The sequence below is a fragment of the Pogoniulus pusillus genome, chromosome 19, assembly GCF_015220805.1.
Source record: "Pogoniulus pusillus isolate bPogPus1 chromosome 19, bPogPus1.pri, whole genome shotgun sequence".
NCBI lineage: Eukaryota > Metazoa > Chordata > Aves > Piciformes > Lybiidae > Pogoniulus > Pogoniulus pusillus.
The window spans coordinates 717,906-738,280 of record NC_087282.1 but is presented as its reverse complement, the minus strand read 5'-3'; the positions used below and the strand labels follow the sequence as shown (position 1 = coordinate 738,280).

The 20,375-nt window shown below is 45.5% G+C and overlaps 1 protein-coding gene across 15 annotated transcripts in view; it reads left to right on the top strand.

Annotated features, from left to right (window-relative positions):
* Positions 1-20,375, top strand: part of PCDH11X (protocadherin 11 X-linked) — a 450,326-nt gene that overhangs the window by 168,241 nt on the left and 261,710 nt on the right. The window contains exon 5 of one of the 15 annotated variants that reach the window (XM_064158950.1): positions 5,290-5,790. The exons of the other annotated variants lie outside the window; for them this stretch is intronic. Coding sequence (XP_064015020.1) covers positions 5,290-5,307 — 18 coding nt within the window. The 3' untranslated portion in view covers positions 5,308-5,790. Of the gene's footprint in view, positions 1-5,289; positions 5,791-20,375 lie in introns of those variants that run through there. 15 annotated transcript variants of the gene reach the window in all.

Sequence of the window (20,375 nt, the reverse complement as noted above, 5' to 3'; positions counted from 1 at the left end):
AGGGACTTGTCATGCTATCAAGAACCCTGTGTAGTACAACTAACCTCAGTACCCCCAAAAAAGTAGAATCCAACTGAAGCAGTTAGAGGCCATGTCCACCACAAGATGGTATCCTGCCTTTCTTCTAGTTTGCAGAGCATCCCTTGCAACTCTGACAAGCCATCCATTGGGTTCTGCTGGACTGCTGCAAAGTGGCTTAGGTTTTATCTGACTTGCTGCCTGCTTTATGATTGCAGTGCTGCTGGGGAGAGGGACTCTGCTTTTGCTAACTTCGAGGCAAAACTGGATGTCTGAGTGTTGTTTCCTGGAGACAACAGGCAGCCAGCTACTTGTGCATTTCAGGCCAACTCACCATCTCGGGGCTTTAGTGCGCGTTCTCCCCGAGGCAGCAGTGCTTTCATTTCGCATGGCTTGGAATAACAGAAATGCTTTGATTAAAAGGACCAGCCAGACCTGACTTGGGTGCTCACCCTGCGGCATGACCCCTCTGAGCACACAGGATTTACTCACCCAACCACTGCAGAAAATGCTCTTAAAACCCCACTGACTCCACTGTAAGTGAAGGCCCACAGCCTGCCCTGTGGGCCTGCCAGTACAAAGCAAGGTATAGACTGAAGAAGAGAGGAGGTCTTCTGTGTCTAACTCAGACATGTCAAGCGTTCGCTTCTTTGCCGCTGAAGAATAATGCGTGTAATTAGGCTATGGCTGTGACAAATTGGTTGTGATGAGGCTGTCCATCTCAGGAGAGCGATGCTAATCTTTTGTGCAGTAAAGGCTCTTCTGTGTTGACATGCAATAGATTACTGATCTTTCTGAGGCTGTGGGAAAACAAGAATTTCTTCTTATTAGAAGTGATTTGATCCCTCAATTGCTTTCTGTGTGTATTTCCCATGAAAGGAGAAAAGGAGCTGGGGACATAACAGTTCTGAGGGACTGGATCCCAGTAGTGCCTTAAGCACTGCAGAACTCCACTTGGGAGGGTCTCGCCTCTCACCTTGTAGTGGAATTTTAGACCTCCAGTTGAAGTCCCCATACAGTAAGGAGAGGGCTATGCACCTGAGAAAGCTTGTCCAGGATATTACCTTCTGACTGAAGGGTGGTCTTGAATGGGCTGAGAGGAATTGCAGTGTGGCATGACTGAGGCAGCTGCTGAGCCACCGAGGTACCTGTTGCTACTTTTGCTCTGTGAAGCAGACTCCTCCCCTAGGAGAAGGCACTGACAAGTTTCTTTCGCAGCGTTCAGCATGCCAGTTTCGTTTGAGTGTGGCTTGCACTGCATCACTGCCACATACTGAGCAGTGTAGCAGGCAAAACCTTTGCTAATCTCTCTGGTCACATTTTCTTCGCCAGGGCTTGGCAGGGAGCAATAAAGCATTATTCTGCTGTACTCACAGATAATTTTAAATGCTTGCTTCACCCTGACGGGAGTGGTCCTGTAGGATCTTGTGCAGTTCAATAAAAATAAACTCTGCTGCCAAGGCTGTTGCAGGTAATGCTGAACTGATAGAGTTCGTCATGAGAGGCGGAAGACCAAAGAGGTCATTGGCCTTTGGTGCAGCAGACACAGCCCTGGGACATGGCTGTTTCCTAAAGACAAAGATTTTGTTATTCCTAGTGCTCTGTTTTAGCTTTTGCTAAAGGATAGCTGGGCTTCTCATTTGCCCCATCCCTTACAATAGAGTATTTCCTAAACTGCTGACCATTTCCTTCATCTCTAGTCTGCCTCTTCTGCTCCTCCTTGCTGGAGCTGGGTGAAGGCAGGTCTTCTGTCCTTCACGTACAGCTTTGGTGGGTTTGAACCTCCATGTTGCAGACAATCATCATTTAAATTCTAGGCAGCTATTTCCGTGTCTTTTTTGTTGACTTTATGTATCATTCAAAAGTCAGTGTTGCCCTGCCTGGTGTTACATCTGCCCACAGCAAGGTTCTCTGGACAGGCAACTGCTTAACATCAACTTGGAGACAGAAAGAGCAGGAGCATGTGAAAGAGGGCATTGACTAATGAGCGTTACCCTGAATTGATCCAAAGTGTCCCAATGCCTTGGAGAAGAGACCAGGGGTGGGGAAATAGCTCGTTGCTAGCTCCATGGGCAGTGTGGGCACTCCTCTGGGGAAGCCATGCCGGAGCTTGCCATCCAAGACGGGTCGGTGGCACCTAGCCAGTGGGTCCCTTTCACTCCTTCATTGCAAGCACAAGCTGCAAACACCTGTATGGTACAGCTGGGGCATGGGAAGAGGAGGATACTGTGCTGGAATGTTGATTAGGTCTTGTAAGTAGCTAAGTAAGTAGCTAAACACTGACAACCACAGTGTAAAAAGCACTAAAGGTCGTGGGAGCCTGTTGGATGATGCGTGCTAATTATTACCTGGGGTTGCACATTGAAGTGTCAGCTGTACCTATAGGAATCCATGGGAATGTGTCTCCAGAAAGAGCTGTTCCTGCTCTGCCTGCAGCTTTACCCTCAATGGCATTGCAACAAAGAATCTGCAAGGACTTGACTTGTTTACAAGGTGAAGATGTATTGAATAAACTCTTATCCCAACCAGTTTCTTAACTTTTAATCTTGTAAACTCTTAGTTTCTATTGATGAACAATTAATCAGATGAGGAGCCTGCTCACAAGAGTCTTGGGGAAATCATTATGTGTCTGGACAGGTGACATCACAGAAGGAATCTCTTTATTGTTACTGTAATTGAAATAGACCCCAGGACATGGTGCAGATAATGCTTATGCACACTGATCCGTATACAGACACTTGGGTTCTGATGTTAACTTCCAAATGTGCAGGCTCCGGGCGAGTCTTCTGCGCTGCTGGCCCTGGCAGTGAGCTGCTGGGACGGATAAGCAGCTGGAGCTGCCGTATGCTTGCAGGAACCGTGAGGATCCCCACCTGGGCTGTGCTTACTGGTGAAGCAGTACCCTTTTGCTTCAGTCTGAGCCTTAAATAGAATGGGTGTGTATGCGACAACAAGCAGCTCGCAGCACCTTGTTTTCTCACAAAGGTCAGGTCTAGGGCTTGACTGGCCTGGCCAGCTGCCTCACTCAGTGCTGTCACTACCTCGAGTGAAGCTGTGTGCTAGGAGAACTTCCAGCTAGGAGAATTCCATTTTCCGCTGGTGGTTTCAGAAGTCAGGCTGTGTCAGTCTGTCCTGTGTGTGGAGGAATGCTGCTGTCTTGTGTCTCAGGGTGTGCTGTTCTCCCCAGCACATGCTGGCATTTGGTACGCTGGCAGACTGATCTCATTTGCTGCAGTCAGAGGTTAGTTGATATTCCAGAATATGCAAACATCTGCTTAATGAGATCTGATTACTATAATCCTAGTTCAGTGACTGAACTTTGGCAATGATTCTTTAGGCTGTGATGTATCTTGGTACTAATCTAGTAGTTATGTCTGGAGGCACACTTCCATTTTTGTGGGAGATATAATCACTATCTAAAGAGCTGCCTCTGCTCTTCCCCTCCTCACGTCCTAGCAATGTCCAAGTGTAAATGTAAACAGAAAGCTGTGAGGGAAGCATATCTTAAAGAAAACACTGTGGCACAAGTGTTTACTCAAAGTGATAGGCAACCAAAGATGCATTTTATTAATATATATATAACTGAGATGGCACACATAAAAAAATTCTTTGCAGGAGCATTGCCATCAAAAATAAAGAAGCAACAGCCTTACTAGCAACCATGTAACAGAGTAGCAAGTGGGGAAACGCAATGGAGTTCTGCAAAAGCTGTAAAAGCCAACAACAACAACAATAGCCACGTTCAAAAACTGAAAATATACTTGTGGGACTTGCTGCAGGAGGTGAACCAAAATAGACTTGGGCAGTTGCAAACGAGAGTTCTTCTCCCTTTCTTCTGCATCCTGCAAACATGGTATTTGTGTATTGTACTGCCCTGGTTCTTCCCCGGTTCCCTGCTGAAGTGTCAGTGCCAGTTCTGGCAAAGTGGACATTTAACCTTCTCTAGCAAGTCTGGGAAGTTTGTGTGAGGAGGAGATCTGGCGAGCTGGGGTTTTCTGAAGTCTGGCCAGTTACAGGTTACCCAGTAAGGGTTGGGCCAAGCTGCAGCAAGAGGATGAATTTTGCTGCCTACAAGAGGTGGTGAAGGGAGGTAAAGTGGCAGTAGTGCTGGTTCCTGTAAAGCATTGTAAGGTTCCAATTTTATGCCGGAGCACTTCAGAGTCAGAGGCACAGCAATTCCTGGCACCAGAGGGCTTTGGGAAGGTAGCTGTTGATTACCAACAGATCATGTGGAGACAATGTCCTTGACCTGCAGCAGGCCAGGGTCTGACAGAGAAGCTGTCAAAGATTTAGTTTGGTTGTCAGAAGGTTCATTAGAGTTTGTTACAAGATTGCTTGGGTTGTCGCAGAGGGAAATGCAAGGGAAAGGTTCCAATAAAAGCTGGTGAAAGCTGCACCTGTGTTTCTGTGCTGGTGGGTAACACAATTTTTAATTCCCCCTTTTCTTTCTCTTGCTTTCTCTTTCTCGTTAATGAATGCTGATGACCTGGCAGGCAAATAAGTGACTGTATCAAACAACGTGCCTTTCATTGAGTGCTTTTATCTATTTAAATAGAAGTTATTTGTCCACTGATCTGAAATTTTGAGAATGATTTCCATTTTCCCAATTAACCTCGGTGTGATGTGGTTGTCTCTGCTGTGTTTGATATAACCACACTAGAAATGTGTATCTCCTTTCTTTCTTTTCTTTGGCTTTGGCTGGTGTTTTGCCAAGTAGATGATCACAGACAAGTCAGATCTGCTTTCACTGTTATTGCATCGCTCGTTGTGGCACTGTCTCGTGCTTTGGTTGTGTGTTTGCATGCAGACTCAGCTTCTAAACTCAAACCTGACCTTTAAACAAATAGCCAAAATGAGTCCAAGGGTTGGACTCATCCTGCAGAAACAATGGAGCAGTGATAAAACAGTCCTTGCAGCACGCTTTAAGAACCCATCACTAGGATTCTTGATCCCAAAGAAGGCTGTCAGAGAAGTGTCACCCAACTGTTTCATCTTGGATGCTAAGTAAATGAAGTGTATCACCACAGAGTATCTGCTCTCTTCACATGGTTTATGTCTGGAGTAGCCTAAATTCCCAGCTTCTGCCCAAGAGTGCTTCCAAAGCTTTTGTTCTTTTACTTTTTTTTTCATCCTGAAGAAAAGGGTTTTCTTCTCCTGTGTGCCAGAAGCAGAGCTTAAAGCTGCAAAGGCTAACCCTTTCCAAGGATGTCTGCTCTTGGATAAGGAAGAGGAGGACAAACAGCTCATCGTTCATTCTCCTTCCCCTGGCAGGTCACCAGTGTGAGCTGAGCAAGCTGGAGATTGCTAGGCACTTGTGTTTTCCAGGCTATCTACTGCAGTAGGCATGCATCTGACCTTCATCATCAGAGAGCACATTATCAGTCAGCACAAGGACTCCAACAACACAGGATTTTATTTTGCTAGAAAATCCTCTTCATTATTCAAGCAAGCTACTGGAATACAGTAGTTGTGGAGGCGCTGTCATTCCTGTTGTCTTTCACAACAGATGATGCAGGCTGGCCAGTCGGGATACAGCACCAAGAGTTGTTGGGCTGTGCTCAGTGCAAGGGAATCTGCTTCGTGTGGCTGAAACCAGCAGCATTTCGGTCTGTGCAGCCCAGACGTCAATTCGTGTGTAACCATTGTTCTACGCTGGCTTAGGGAAGGTCAATGAGCAGGACACTCCCCTGGATTTGCTGTGGCAGTTCATTTCCTTTGTTAACCTGTACATTGCCCAGATAAAATTGTGTGTGCATCTACCTCTGTATTTTGTTGTTGGTTTTTTTCCCACTGCTCTGTCAGTGGAGCTCACTGACATGGAGCTGGCAAATGCGCTGTGGTGCACTCCCAATTTTGTGCTTTACCTAAACTTTCATCTTAGCGTTAATTTTATACCCAGTAAATGAAGAGCCCCCCAACAAAAGCCACTGTTGGATTCAAATGGCCAACACACCACTATTAATTTGAAGGGAGTGGCTGGCTGAATTGAGGCCATTGGCCTAAGGCCAAATGGGTGGTTAGAGAAGCGTGAAGCAACCAGCCAGATTGAAATTGCTGTCAGCCCTTATCTGCTGGTGGGGAAAGCAGTGGGCCCTGCCTGCATGCCCACCCTTGCAGTTGTTGAGGAGCACATGGGGGGAAGCACTGGCACGTTCTCTGCTGTTATTCATGCCAGTGTTGGCTGGAAGACCAACCTTTACAAATCAGTTTGTTGTAATGTGTTGTGTTTAAGAGCAGTGACATTGAACAAACCAGAGAATGCCTTTGTTTAATTTGCTCTATGTGCTGTGGCTTGACAGGAAGCTGGATCACTGTGGATCACCATGTGCACACAAAAACTAGAGAAGGGACTTGAGAGTTTCCTCCCAGAGCCTTTCTTCCTGCGCCTTGAAAGGTGCCATACTGTTACGAGCTCATCTGAGCTGATGGGCAGGGTTTTAGCTGAGTAACAGTGAGTCTGCCGGCCATATGCCAAGACAAATCTTTACCTGAGTGTGAACTAATGAAATTGTCTGGATTTATTGTTATTATTGATGTGGTATAGCTTCAGAAGGGAAGTCAGAGTTTGCAGTCAGCTGCTCTAGAACAGTTCATACAGCTGCTGTGGCCAGCTGTCAGCAGCATTGAGAACAAACTCCAGAGGATGGGAAAGGGTCAATGTTTGAGTCAGCTCTTGTACTTCTGTTCTACCCTCTTTGTCTTCTAAACCTTGTATCTGCTTTTATCCTTTCACATCTTGGAAATTCTGGTTTCTGGGTGTAGAAGCAACATCTCCTTGCTTCTAATGTGCACAGTCTCCTGCTTAGCAGCCTGATTTCCTACTTCCTGGCTAGTCAGCTCTTGTGATCAGGTACTGCAAGCCACCATTTGATGAGTGTTCTCAGAGCTGCTGTGACTGTAAAAGCCCATATCTTGCAATGAAGCTTCTCCAGTGACTGTGAGACAGATCTGACATAGGTGCAGACAGGGGCTCGTAGGCACTTACCATTTGAGGTGTTAGTACAGAAGCGAGAATGAACAAACACTTTTCACTGGTTCTGTACCCTTGGTGGCTTACCCTGTGTTTTGGGTTTGGTTCTTCTGTTATTTGTGTGTTGTGGGGGCATTTTGTTCCCCTTTCATAGGGAAGTGTTTTAGCTTTCTTCAAAGTTAATATTCTGTATTCTGCTGGTAAGCCACTTTCCTGAATAGCTTAGTGCATTTAAGGTCTCTTTTCCCATCTTCAAGAGCACAACCCAGCCTAGCCACATTCCCATGTAGGATTCACATCTGATACATAGCAGGGAAGAAGCTTCACTGAAGATGCAAGCCAACCAAATCACCCCTTAGCTACAGCTTTATTTATACAGACAGCTAGAGGAGTCTGAAGAGCACCTCTTTTGTCACGTTGGAGGTATCACTGTCACTTATGCCTCACTGATTTATTTCCTTAGAGCAGAACAGTGTTTGTACTGGGGGGAGTGCGAGCGGAAATTCGCGTTGGCGTTAAATCGCTTATAGGCAGTGCGTTGGGTTTCTTTCCATGGAAATGTGTTTGTTCACTTCCTTGGGTTTTACCTCTTCCTCCCCTGGTAGCCTTTTTCCTCCACTTCCTCTGAGATGTTACTGTGTGGCTCAGTCGTGCTGCAGGAGCTGGCATGTATGTAAATCCCCCTCAAATCAAAGAGAAATCAGACACTGATCAGGTTATGCCAGAGCTTACTAACGACCTGCTACCTCAGATGGTGGGTGAAGGAACACAGCCTCACACAAGGGAGGATCTCTTGGAAAAATGTGTTTAAACTTGGAGGATTTTCTGTGCTCATCTAAGCTGCTAGAATCACTTCGCAGATGCTCTTGAGCGTGATTTATCTACAGCTGTATTTGTTTTGTTGTTGGTCTGGGTTTTTAGCTCTTAACTGTCTTTGTCTGAGTTCCCATGTTGTTTGAGCAAGGAGCTGGACATCAGAAGCAGGACTCCATGAGTGAGCTTTACCCTGCCAGAGCAGAATTGCTCTCAGCAGATCTAGCAAGAGTCCTGCCGTGACTCCCATCTCAAACAAAGGAGATGCCAGCATCTAGAGCACTGAGCACACACAGAGATAGGAAAGCTGGGGTCTTGTTGAACATCCTATTCCCTTTGTGGAGCTGATAAACTGTTACATAAGAGCAGTTCTTCACCTGAACTGCATATAATTATATTCAATGTGAAAACACAAAACATACCTTCCAGTTCTGTACTGCAGAATTTTGATGCTGAGTTCCTACCTGCTTAATCACATGCACTCTTTCTCCAGAGCATGAATGACAATTTGATATCAGCAAAATTCTTGTTAGGTGGTAGGTTCAGTAATCATTTCTTCGTTTCTCACTTCACTACTTCTTAGTCTGCAATCCCTGGAACAGCTCTTCACATATCCATTTAATGCCATAGCTTGCTGGAGTTTGGACTGAGTTGAACGTCTCTGAGTTGTATAATAACAATTTTACTTGGCAGATGGGTTTTGTGTTTACACGTGTAGTATCATCAGATATGTTTCCAGCTTCACCTGTGTATCCCTGAAGGTAAAGGCTAGATAGTTTGCTTATGTTGTTCTCATTACTGGGTACATTTGCATTGGAACAAGGTAATTACAATGCCTTCTGCTTACAGTAGATTCCCCATGTACTTTTAATTAGATACATCCTCCTTGATTTCATTTGGTGAACAATTATGTAGCTTGCTGTGCAATGTTAACTAGTTTGTGTTTCACCCCAGAAGGGTGTGGAGTGGTTCATTTTTATGGTGGGATCATAAAATCACTTGGTTGGTATAGAACTGCAGGTGGTTCTCTCTCCTTGCCTCTGTGCCCCACCCAGTGTGGCAGTGAGAGGAGCTTCCCTGGTGACTTCAGAGGACACCAGCGATGCTGTTTGGAGATAGTAGCGATCAAAAGGAAGAGGAAGAGTTGTCTCTGTGCTGTGGGTGTGTGGTGTCCTCAGTGTCTGAAGGTTCTGTGATACCTTGCAGAAGGACAAAGTTAGTGCACTCTGCCGTGCCTATTGGTTTGTCCTGCTCTGGCTGCTGTGCTTTGCTCTCATCTGCTTCTGCCCTCCAGGGAGCTCGGCACTGGCTTGTTAAATGCTCTCGGTACCCTGAGCAGGGCACTCTGCAGCCTCTTGTGAAATGCTCACTGGGTTAGCAAAGCCTTTGGGGGGTTTTGCCCCGTTCTTCCTGAGCATTTTCTGTGCCTCTCGCCTCTCTCACGTGTCACTCTGCATTTCCCCCACTGGATTTGTGTCTGCTTCACTGTTTCATTTTCCTAACCACTGTGTCTTTGTCTGGGTTTTTTAGCTGCTTGCTTTGATCAGTCAAGTACCAGTAGTAGGCAGCAGGAAAGAAGCTTGTGCAAACCCAACGACTGTAGCACACAGCCAATTTCTGTGCATGTCTAAAGACTTACCTTGGTGCTAAGCCTGCTCAAGTGGTGGCTCAGCTCTCTCTAGCCTCTTTCTCCTGTTGCCTTTTCATTGATGCAGCTTTGATCCCTCTGAAGAGTATAGGTTTTGAATATCCCAATGGGCTTTTGATCTCAGCTGGCGTTGTTGGTTTGTCAAAGCAGGTGCATAAAGGCTTTGTTTCTCAGACAGGCACACTCTGCTTTGCAGCATTCAGAAGGATTGACCAGAGGTGCTGGTTTAAGGTGAGCTGCAAGAGGACTTGTGAGCAACACCCAACCTGCTTCATGTAAGTTCTTCTTCCAGACAGGCACATGGGTTTAAGATTAGTTCCTGGTAATACTCCATTTCAGAATAGGCTTCATGGAGCTATGCTGCTCTTGTCAGCAGCAGGCACAGCTTACTGCATCATCAGGCATTCCACAGCAGTCCAGTGCAGGACTGGGCAGGCACCTGGAAGTATTGGGGAAACTGTCAAACCAGGGAGTTTTCCCATTTACTTTGCAGCCAGCACAGAGAAGTTTTCTGAAGGAAAGCCTTAATTGGAGCCGAAGGAGCTAAGCCTGCATCTGAACCCAGCCGTTTGCTTTGAGAGTAGCTGGTCTCAGCTCTAATGGTGGAAGGTTCACAGTGCTGATTCTGCCTTCATTCCCAAATAAGTGTGAGAGTTTTTATCAGATCCTAAAGAGCAGAAGCAGTCTTGGAATGCAGTGGCTTTGTACTGTTACCTCACTGCGTAGTTCTAACAGTATTTTCATGTATTTTGATGTAGGGGTTTTTAATTTTTAAACCAGGTTCTCTATTACTGATGAAAAGTCAACATCAAAGATTGTAATTTGGAGGCAGGTCTTCTTCTCCTTGTCTGAAAAGGCAACAGAAACATTCTAGCTATCTGATTTCCAAAGGAATGCTTAATTCTCTTCTGCCAAATGCAGGTGCTCCATATTAAATGATGAAACTTAGCTAGCAACAGTCGCTCAGAGCGAGGCAGCCAGGGTGTAACGCAGTTTCAGAACGGGAGTGTGTGGTTTATGCATATGGAAAAGGATAATAAAAATTCTGGGTTTCTGTGTTTCCATTTGCATAGTTCAGAACAGAATGTCCCCTGTCTGTAGTTGTCTGGAAGGTCAGAAAGTCTCTGCTTTTAATGAATTGAAGGGCTCTTTGTTATGACAAGTCCTACTTTCTTGAGCAAATGTATTTTTCTGTGCCCCTGCTGCAGTCGTGCCCATGTGATACAAAATGACACCTGCAGCTCCAGCAGAGGCAGAGCTGCACTGTGCCTGGGCTTCGTGGCCTTCTGGCTTGTGCTCAGCTCTTGGGTGTAGGACTCCAGCCCAGTCCGCAGTGGGGCAGCCCCTGAAGGATGACACTGGCTCAAGTAAAAGCAGCTACTGGCTGCCTACATCTGCATGCCAGACATGTTCACAGCGATGCTGCTGTCTCCCAGGCCTCTCCATCCAGTCTCCTCCTTGCAAGCACGGTGGGTGCCTGTGTGCTCCACATCTGGGAAGTGTACTGTGGCAGCTGTCCCCTTCGTGGGGTGGAAGCAGCACCTGGGGCGTTTGAGAGCTCTGAGATGTTTCTCTGCCCAGCTTTGGCCAGAGGATGTCAAAGCATTATTCCTTGCATGTTTTGTGCTGGGCATTATCTGTGATTTGTGTGCTTCTGTGCAAAGCCTTAGATTGACTGCACCCGCTATGGTTCTGCATGCTGCTGCGTGAACGCCGTCGTTTGTCTGACCTCAGGCTCCAAGCACCAAATGCTGCTCGGTCATCAGATGTGGTATTTTGAAAATTTCATTTCTGCCAGAAACACAAATTTTCCAAAGCAGGCAGCAAATGCCCCCTCAGTTCTGCCTCTTCAAGAGACTGCGTCTTCTGCTTCCTCTCATCTGCAGAACTTTGCTGGCACAGAGCTAGAGTGTTAAAGACCTCTATGAATTTGCCAACTCAATCATCTCGGAAGTTTTTCTCAGTGCTCCTTTATCAGTTACCAGACAGGATGTCCTGTTTCACCCCATTTGGCAGACTGCTAGAAGGTGAGCAACCAGGGGAAGGGAAAGGCGAGTACCATAAGTTGCATCTGCTGTTGATGTGGAGCGAGTGTTCTCAGTGATGCTGAGATTACATCCCATTTTCTGCCAGTGCAGGAAGTGCTTCTTGTGAGTTTGTGAGTAGGAGGAAAGCTGTTGAAGCTAGAAAGGGTGCACCAAGTTTGTAAACCTAGGTGGAAACAGAACAGAATCAGAAACAGCTTTCAAGGGCAGAAGCTGTGTGGAAGGTGGGAGAGAGAGGCTTAAGTGCTTTACTGCTGCGACAATTCTGACCAGTATGGAGCCTTCTTGATTTGCTCCCAGATGTTCCACTTGTGAAGTCACTGATGTGCTTAGGGCAATCTCAGATTTGGGATTTTTTTTTGCTTCAAACTTGACTGCTAAGCCTTCTGAAAAGCCTAGGAAGGCAAGTCCCTTCCAAGATACAGTAGTTTAGAGGAGGTCCTCATGGGTTGTTTGCAACCAAAAGTGAGGGATCTCCAAGATTAGAAGCAGCTGTGCAGGACATTGGGGAGGGTAGTTAGTGACCATGAGCCCTGGGATGAGAAAAGTGAGATGAAGAGGCCCCACAGCTACATCTAGGTAGTACATGTCCCCAAAGCTCTTCTTTTAACAAACTGAATAGAGAGCAACTTTCCCTTTCATGCTCCAGTAGGAAGTGAATGTAGGATAGGAACTGACAGTATTTGCTGTGTGTGAACTGCTCGTTGGCTCTTGCAGATACTGTACCTGAAGAGTTTCAAGCAGAACAACTGATTTCCAGCTCCCCCCTCCCAGGTTGCTAAATGATATATAAGATTTATGCTTGCTCATGTAGCTTCTGTTACACTTCATGGACACTTCAGGAATGCTTTAAATGCTGAAAATGTCTCAGTCAGCTTAGAGAAAGCTGAAACTTCGATTTCTAGTGTTTGGGGTTGTTTGGCTTTGTTTGGGTTGCTTTCTCTGTGAGGTTTTGTTTTGGATGGCTTACCTGAAGTAGCCATCCTACAGTGACTTATCATTCTGAACATGCACTGCCGTAGCAGAGGAGGAAAATGCTGTAGACCATGCTTTGGAGATTATTTTGGTGGTGTTAAAGTGTGTTGTGATTCAAGCCTGGGAAGCAGCTTTGCAAGTCGTGGTTGTCTGTTCAGCAGCAACTGTCTTTGTGATTTCTTTCAGCAGCAATTTTCGTTTGCCTGGGCGCATGGGAAATAGCTGTGCTGAGGGCTGGCTGTGCCTTGCATCACACTGCAGAGCGCTGTGTCAGGGTTGTTAGTGCGAGTTACCTGTCTGGAGAACAGGCCTTGGAGCTTAGGCCACCCAGGGGAGCCATGAGCTGAGTGCCTTGGGTATGCTCAGAGACGCAGCCCTCATATCCAGCCTCACCACACTTGCAGTTCAAGCACAGAAGGCTTTGATACATCCAACTTGCTTATGCCTTAAATTATAGAATGGTTTGGGTTGGAAGGGCCCTCCAAAGGCCATCCATCCAACTGCCATGCAGAGAGCAGGGACATCCTCCACGAGACTAGGCAGCTCAGAGCCTTGTCAAGCCGACTTTGTATATCTCTGGGGACAGGGCCTCAACTGTTGCAGTGCTCCAGCACCCTGAAGGTAAAGCACTTCCTCCTAACGACCAGCCTAAGTCTTCCCCAGCAGAGGTGGGTGGTTTTCAGAGCCCATGAAGTATGCCTTCAGTGGGTTTGTCTGTTTCTTCAGAGTCTTTGATCTATGTGATATTTATTAGAGCTTCCATGTTATGTAAATAACTCAGATTCTTCTCTTCTCCTGGCTGCACAATGCAAACGTAGTTATCTTTGGGGAGGCACAGGATGGCATCTGTTAAACCTGTGGAGTTCCTCACACCATGAAGAACAGTAGCCAAACTCAAGTGCTTGCTCAAAAAGGTTACTAATTAATTCCTGATTTAGATATAGATAAAAACATATTCTTTGATTAGTACTTCCTTTTAAACCCATGCAGAACTGAAACTTAGGTAAATTATATTCACTGCTCTGCACTTGTACTGTAGAAACAGAAAAGTTTCTGTGTGATGTCCCCTAGGGTTAGTAAGTGAAGTAAGCTGTTGAACAACACTACCCCTAAGACTGTTGTCATTGCAAACCAGCTGAGTGCCTGAACAAAGCCACTGACAGACGCCCAGAGTTTCCTGGAGGAGACACCTCCGAGCTGCCCACTTGTCAGCTGTTCATAAAGAGTGTCCATTTCGAAGCTCTTTCACTATGTTTTTAGTATTTTATCCTACTGATGTAGTATTTGCAATTAAATCATCCTTGTGTGGCAGTAAGACCTATGTCAGAATATTGCCACTTTTGATTTTGTTTTGGAAGATGTGGGCCAAAGGCTAACATGTTAATTCTAAAGCAGGCAGAGTTTCTTCAGTTATGTGGCAGTGTGACACAGAGTAAATTGCCTTTGTTCTGCTACCGTTGCAGTCATTTGTAGGCTCACATTCAGCACTGTGCTTATGTATGGTGTTTATACAGATTTTCTGTCTTGTACCAGACACAACACCACCTTCTTGAGCTTTCAGACTCCTTTCTGGCTTCTGTTTGTGTGTGCTCTTACCTCTTCTTTCTGGGAGCTTTCATACCAGTAACAAATGCCTTACTGAGCAGGGTCCTGGAAGAGGCTGGGCTCCTGTAAAGATTTAAAGCATTTCAAGGTAGCTCCACTGGTTAAGCAGGGTCTTAGTAGCACCTAGCATATCTGGTGAGAAACTGTTTTTAGCACTTGGCTTGATCATAATCAGTACCTATTCAGGAGTTTAATCAGTGCTCCTCTTATAAAGTCGTACCAGTTCCTGTATTTTCATCACAACTAAATTATATTTCTTTTTTTTTTCCCCCTCGGCTTAAAATACCAAATTTTTAATGCTAAAAATGTCTGTGTCCTGGTGGGATACTGATAATGATGATTAATTATGGTGAAGGAAGGAAAAGGCTTTTTGCACTTGGACTGGAATGTCATAGAGACATTTATACATATTTTATAGGTATTATCAGAATGTTCAAGTAGTCCCTGCTGAAATACAATGTGCTGAGAAGAACACAGTGAAGTGTCAGCTGTTTGCCTCTCTTGCAGCCTGTTCCTTGGTTTCAAGGGTGCACAACGATGCAGAGCCTTGTGCACATGCAGCATAACCAGACAGCAGTAGAACAGCCCAGGCACACTGCCTTCAGTGGCTTTGAATCAGGATGTGTCTGACATGCAGTATCCCAGGAATCCATCTGGACTCACAGGGGTGGTGGTGCAGTGCTGGAAGGCACTGGAAGGCAAAAATCTGCGTCCAAATGGGCACTCTGACCAGGGCTGGGTCCTCTGGCAGGCACTGGGGAGATCTTGGGCAACAATACCAAAACCAGGAACAGATTTGCTAGTTTCCGTAACACCACTGTTAAGTGATGTAATGACAACATGTGTGTAAAAAGGAAAAGGAATCATCTCTCCTCAGTGCACAGAGACAAATTATTCTGAGGTACTTGCCTCTGGAAAAAAAGTCACAGATGTATCAGAGCCTTCGTGCTGTCCAAACTCAGAACTGGGAAGTGCAGTAAGCCCCTTCCATCTTAACTGGAGAGCTGAATTAGGGCATGTCGTGTCCACTGACAAATTCTTCCTTCTCAATTTGAATCCATCTGCTCAAAAGATGTTTGGAATTTCTTAAAATGCAAAGTGAATTAGGTGAAGAAGTGCAACGAAGTGTAAAGCAAACCAACCCTGATGTCTCTCTTTGGAAAGCAGAAGTTATTGTTGCTGGTTAGCTGGCTCAGCTCTTGGCTTAGGACACTTTGAACCGTTTGCGTGCTGTTGTCTTTTGCGTGGTGTGGAAACTCAGCTAAACCAAACAGCTTTGACCTTGTGGCTGCTCCTGGCAGTTTAGTGTGAATGATTGCTGGGGACATCTTGGTCACCTGTGTAATCATTCTGAGGAAGTCTGGGTGAGTTATTGGAAATTGAGGGTGTGCTAACCAGGAAGGCAGCAATAACCCAAAGGGAGTCCACGAGAAGTATCATCTTGGCCTTGTTTGGGATGCACCTGGTCAGCACCAAGGCTCTCCTAGTAAAATTCTGTAGGGAATATTTAATGGCAGAGAAATTCAATGTGTATGTCTCAGACAACTCGAGTTTCATTGCCCTCAACACCCACAGCTGTGTGCTAAGGTGGAGGAGACTCTCAACTTGTAGTTTTATAAAAGACAGGAGTCTTTCCTGGGGAAATATAAGCACGAAAGATACTTTCTTCACTTGGTTTCCTTCGATAACTTTTGTAGCTCTTCAAAAATGCAGGTGACCTTGTTGGGTTGGCTCTTGTTTTAGAAGGAAAGGCCTGTACCTATAGTAAGGCTAAATGTGTGCTTAGTAGCAACTAGAATCTGAAAAGTTTACAATCTGGTGTGCACAGCTCAGTGAATGTTTGCCTCCTCTCTAGTCTGTGTGTAGATTTGTGAAAATCACTGCCCGGAATGTATCCCTCTCCAAGGCTGGCTTGAGTGCTAACCTCCCCAGCTGCTTGCCAGCTTAGAGCTGTTCTCTCAGACATCTCCCTTCTCCCCTAGGCTGTCAGTACTGAGTGGGAACGTGGGGGCAGACTGGCGCCAGAGTGATTTCAAAGGAAATGAGAGTGATTTTTAAATGCAATTAAGTTTAAGCCAATTATGGGTAACAAGATAACCTGCAACGCTACTGTTATCCCCACTCCACGTTGGTAACTCGGTTTTGGTGTCCAGCCTTGCAGTGGCAGTGCAGGCAGACGTTTAGCAGCACTTGTGCTGTTGTGGCAGCCTGGCTGGCAGTGCATGCTCTGTGTGGTCATGCCCATGGGTGCTGCTGCAGTGTTCTAACGGCATAGAAGGCTGTTTCATAGGGCACGGCTCTGCAGGGAGCTTCTCTGCTGCAGCTGTCTGAGGCCCTGTGTGAGCCTCTGCTGCTGCTCTAAGGCTGGCGTATGATTGACTGGAAAGCAGATGAAAGGGAAACGTCTGTCTGGGAGCAATGCAGACTGTAAGAGCTTTATTGGAGTAGATGGTAGCTTCTTCAGAAAAGGGATTTTGGCAAATGGCAGTCACAAATCTGTGCTAGCTCTGCCTGGTATGAAGGCATTGGCTGTTTTAAGTGACGACTCCTTGGTTTGACGTGATTCTGGTTTACAGGCAGGTGATTTGATGCATAGCAATGCAGAAGTCGATCCTGATCTGTGTGAGTAGTTTTCCTCACCTTGAGCATTCAAGTTAGACACCAGACATTGTTTCAGTGTGTGCCAAAAGGAGAGCAGAAGCTCAGGAGCACAGAAACAGGCTTCTCAAGTGTATATGTTTTCTTAAGCTGTGCTTCTAGAGTTCAGAAGATGAAGAGTTAATTGTCACTTCTTGATTGGATCGAGTAATGTTGCTTAGAAAAGTTCCTGAAGTAGATGTTGCAAGGTGCATTGTGTTTTTGCTAGCATTTCTGCTCAGTGCAACAGCAGCTTCATTTCTGGAAACATGAAATACTTTTTCTTTCTGATTTATAGGACCATGCTTAAAGTAATTCAGTTTGATAAGTAGGTCTTTCAGACTTGATGAAATGCTTCCTGTTCTCTGCAGAAGAAAAAGATTCATGCTTTAGGTTATTATACACAGGCTGGCAAATTGTTTCATAATGCTTTCTGTCTTGGTTCTGCCCCTTGCTCTAAAAAGCGAAACCTCGGTCGCTCCTCTGACATCAGCATCAATGATTAAGGAACTTGGGAAGGAACTTCAGGACGCGGGAGAAGCCTTTTAGGAATCAGAACATCTTCCCGGCCAGGCCCCTTTGCCTCTATCACCTCCTTTAAAAGGAATTCCTACCTGACAAAAGAGGCAATTAGTTTGCAAATGGCAACAAGAAATGTCACCACTGGTAGTAAACTGATGACTCTCTTCCTTATGCTGTTGGCAGGGCTTATTACTGTGAACATTGAACTAATCAGTTCCTGTCACTTAAATCTGCACCTACCTCTTCCTTTCCTCAAATCCCCTGATTTCGGTTGCAGGCTGTGGTATTTATGTACTTTTTCTGCTAAAGCTTGTCAGCCTGAAACATTACAATAATCTTGCAATCTAGGTAGAAATATGACCTGTAATAAGCAAGAGGCAGAGATGACAATGCTAGCACCTAATCATTGCTGAAGTGCTTTTGGTAGCTTTGTAATGATGTTGAGGTTCTCCACTGATTTAAAGAAAAAAGTAAAACATAATTTCAGTAAAAATTGTCTACTAACGTGTTTGGGAGACTGCTCTGCTCCTTCTCTCCTCTCTCAGGGATTGCTTAACTAAAAGCAGTAATGGCAAACCAGCAGTTAGATAGAGCTGTTAGAACAAAATAAGCTGTCGCTTGAAATTTTGTGTAGCCCTATTGAACACTTGGGAAATGATCCAGAATTTGCCAGTTGGATGCAGCAGGTGCATCTGTTTTTCAGTCCAGATAAAGTACTTCTGCACTGTGTGCCACACTTAGGTTTGGGAGTATGCAAACTGGATTTGTGCTTTCTTGAAGATGTCTTTCAGGAGGCCACCTACTGTGCTTCAGTGCAGACTGGTTGTTAACGATGGCTCCAAACTGAAGCTAGACTGAAACTCCTGGAACACCCAGAGGGCAAACTCCCTGTGTTGCTCACGAACTATTTCACTTCACTCCAGTCATGGCTTGTTCCACAGACTCCAGCCTCTTCTGGGATTTGAGCACTCCTCTCCATGTTGGTATTGCAATTGTATCTTCCAATCATTAACTTGAAATCCTATGCTCAGTGGAAACTGAGCAGTGCAAAGTGACAAGACTGAGCTGGTTGGTCTTTCGTATGGGTGTTGCACAGTATTTGACCACCAAGTCAGAGCAGAAGGGGTTTGTTCCTTCCTTTGATGCTTACTGACATCCCTCTGTACAAGGTTAAGGCTGTGCTATTGCAGAGGATTTTTTAAGTAGGTTTAGGGAAGAGTGTGAAAATAAGCCAACGAATCTAGGGAAATGCTGTAAATGAAAAGAAATGATGGGTGCTGGTCATAAGCCAGTTGGTCTGAACTGTGCATTTAAAGAAACAAACCCCTTCATTTCACCTCTTGAGGTCCGTGGCAGTCGCTTCTCTCAAACACTGCTGTTGCTCTGGCTCTTCTGCAGCAAGACCCATTAGTATGGAGGGCGAATCTTAAGCTAGTGACATGATTCATGGCAGTTTCAGTTCTGAAATCCATCAGTAGTGTAGCACATGAATGGCTTTTTGCTGCGTCACTTACCTGGCGAGCGTGCAGCATTGCTGTGTGGGCTTGGGCTGGTGAACGTCTGCTCAGGAGACAGACAGGGCCTGAAGTGTGGTTAGCTGAAGACTTTGAGAACTTTCAAAAAGCAGTCACAAGGTGAATGGTAAAACTCATTTTGGCAGCTGGTGATTTACAGGAACATTAACTTTCAGGCTCAGCTGCCAGCCTGGGAGTGATGTTTCGTACAGAGCGTGTGCGGTTTGCAAAGTCACAGGGACAGAAGTCATCGATGCCGTGAGAGGAAGCAGGCTTTTAAACACAGCTCCAGAAGGATGAAAGGAGGTGTTCATGAAGTACTAATTTAATACTTTCCTTCATTCTGAACAAAATAAGCAGGTGTCCTACTGTAGACACCTGCAGAGTGGTTTGTGGCTTTTTTTGCTGTCGTGACAAATCTTAGAATCATAGAATCAGCCAGGTTGGAAGAGACCTCCAAGTTCATGCAGTCCAACCTAGCACCCAGCCCTGTCCAATGAGCTAGACAGCAATATGGTCACAATGATGATGAGACTTGGTAATTTAAGTCATCTTGTCTAGAACAATGAAAAGCAAAAAGAACGAACCAGAAAGCCAACAAAACACAAGCCCACAAAAACTGTGGAAGTCTTGGAAACTTTGGTAACTTGCTGTTAAAACCAGTCTTCACAATAGAAAGTGACCACTGTGAAGCTGTGTGTGCTCTGCTGGAGATCTTCACCAGAGTCAGAAATGTTCTTTTGATTCTGAATATCTCTTCCTAAGTATGTCAGAGACTTTCTGAGCTTCTAATTTAGAATGAATTTTGTTGTAACCTTTTTTCTGATTGCACTGACACTTCCAAGGTGATTGGGTTTCCTAGGCCCTGCCTTCGTTGTTTCTCCTCTATTTCTAGGTTGGTCTGGGATTTGTACTTGGAGTGAAGGAGAGTTTGTGTCTGACTTTACCTCTGGTGCAACTGGGTAGTCTTGTACAGGCTGAATAATTCTGTGTCAAATGAGTCAAGGTATTGTTGCAGTCCAAACTTTGTGTTTGCTATTGAAGGAGCCAATTTGCAGGATCTGCGACACGAGTCAGAGATGCAGACACTGATACAAGGCATCCGTGTTCAACTCGCGCTGCAGTCTGTGCTCTATCTAGAGCCGGCAGAGCAAATGCACAAGTTGTGATTCATTTCTGCACAGTCTGAATTTGCCTTATTGCTGTAGACATTTCCAGATGTAACTTCTCAAGGCTTTAAGACCCCAATGCTGAAGCATCTGCTCTAGAAATGCATATTGCTGTCTGGACCAAAGTATTTGCAGGAATGAACAGCATGGTTGCATTGTGCCCACAGAGGAGGGGTCGTTAGCACTTGTTGCAGCATTACCTGGTGCCTGAAATTGCAAGTACACTGAACGTTGTGCAGGGGGGCCATCATACCTCACCTGGAGCCTTTCTAGTCCCCTAGACTAAATGTCGTGGTGTTAGGAGATGCTGCTTCCACTAAGTCTGTTTGTCTAAGTTCTCAACATAGCACCTTGGGCAATTCTGTCTATCTCTCAATTTATCTTTCTGCTGTTGGAAAAAAAAAGCAGACAAACAAAAAACCCCTCAAAATCATGATGCTTATGTAGGGTGAGAATTAT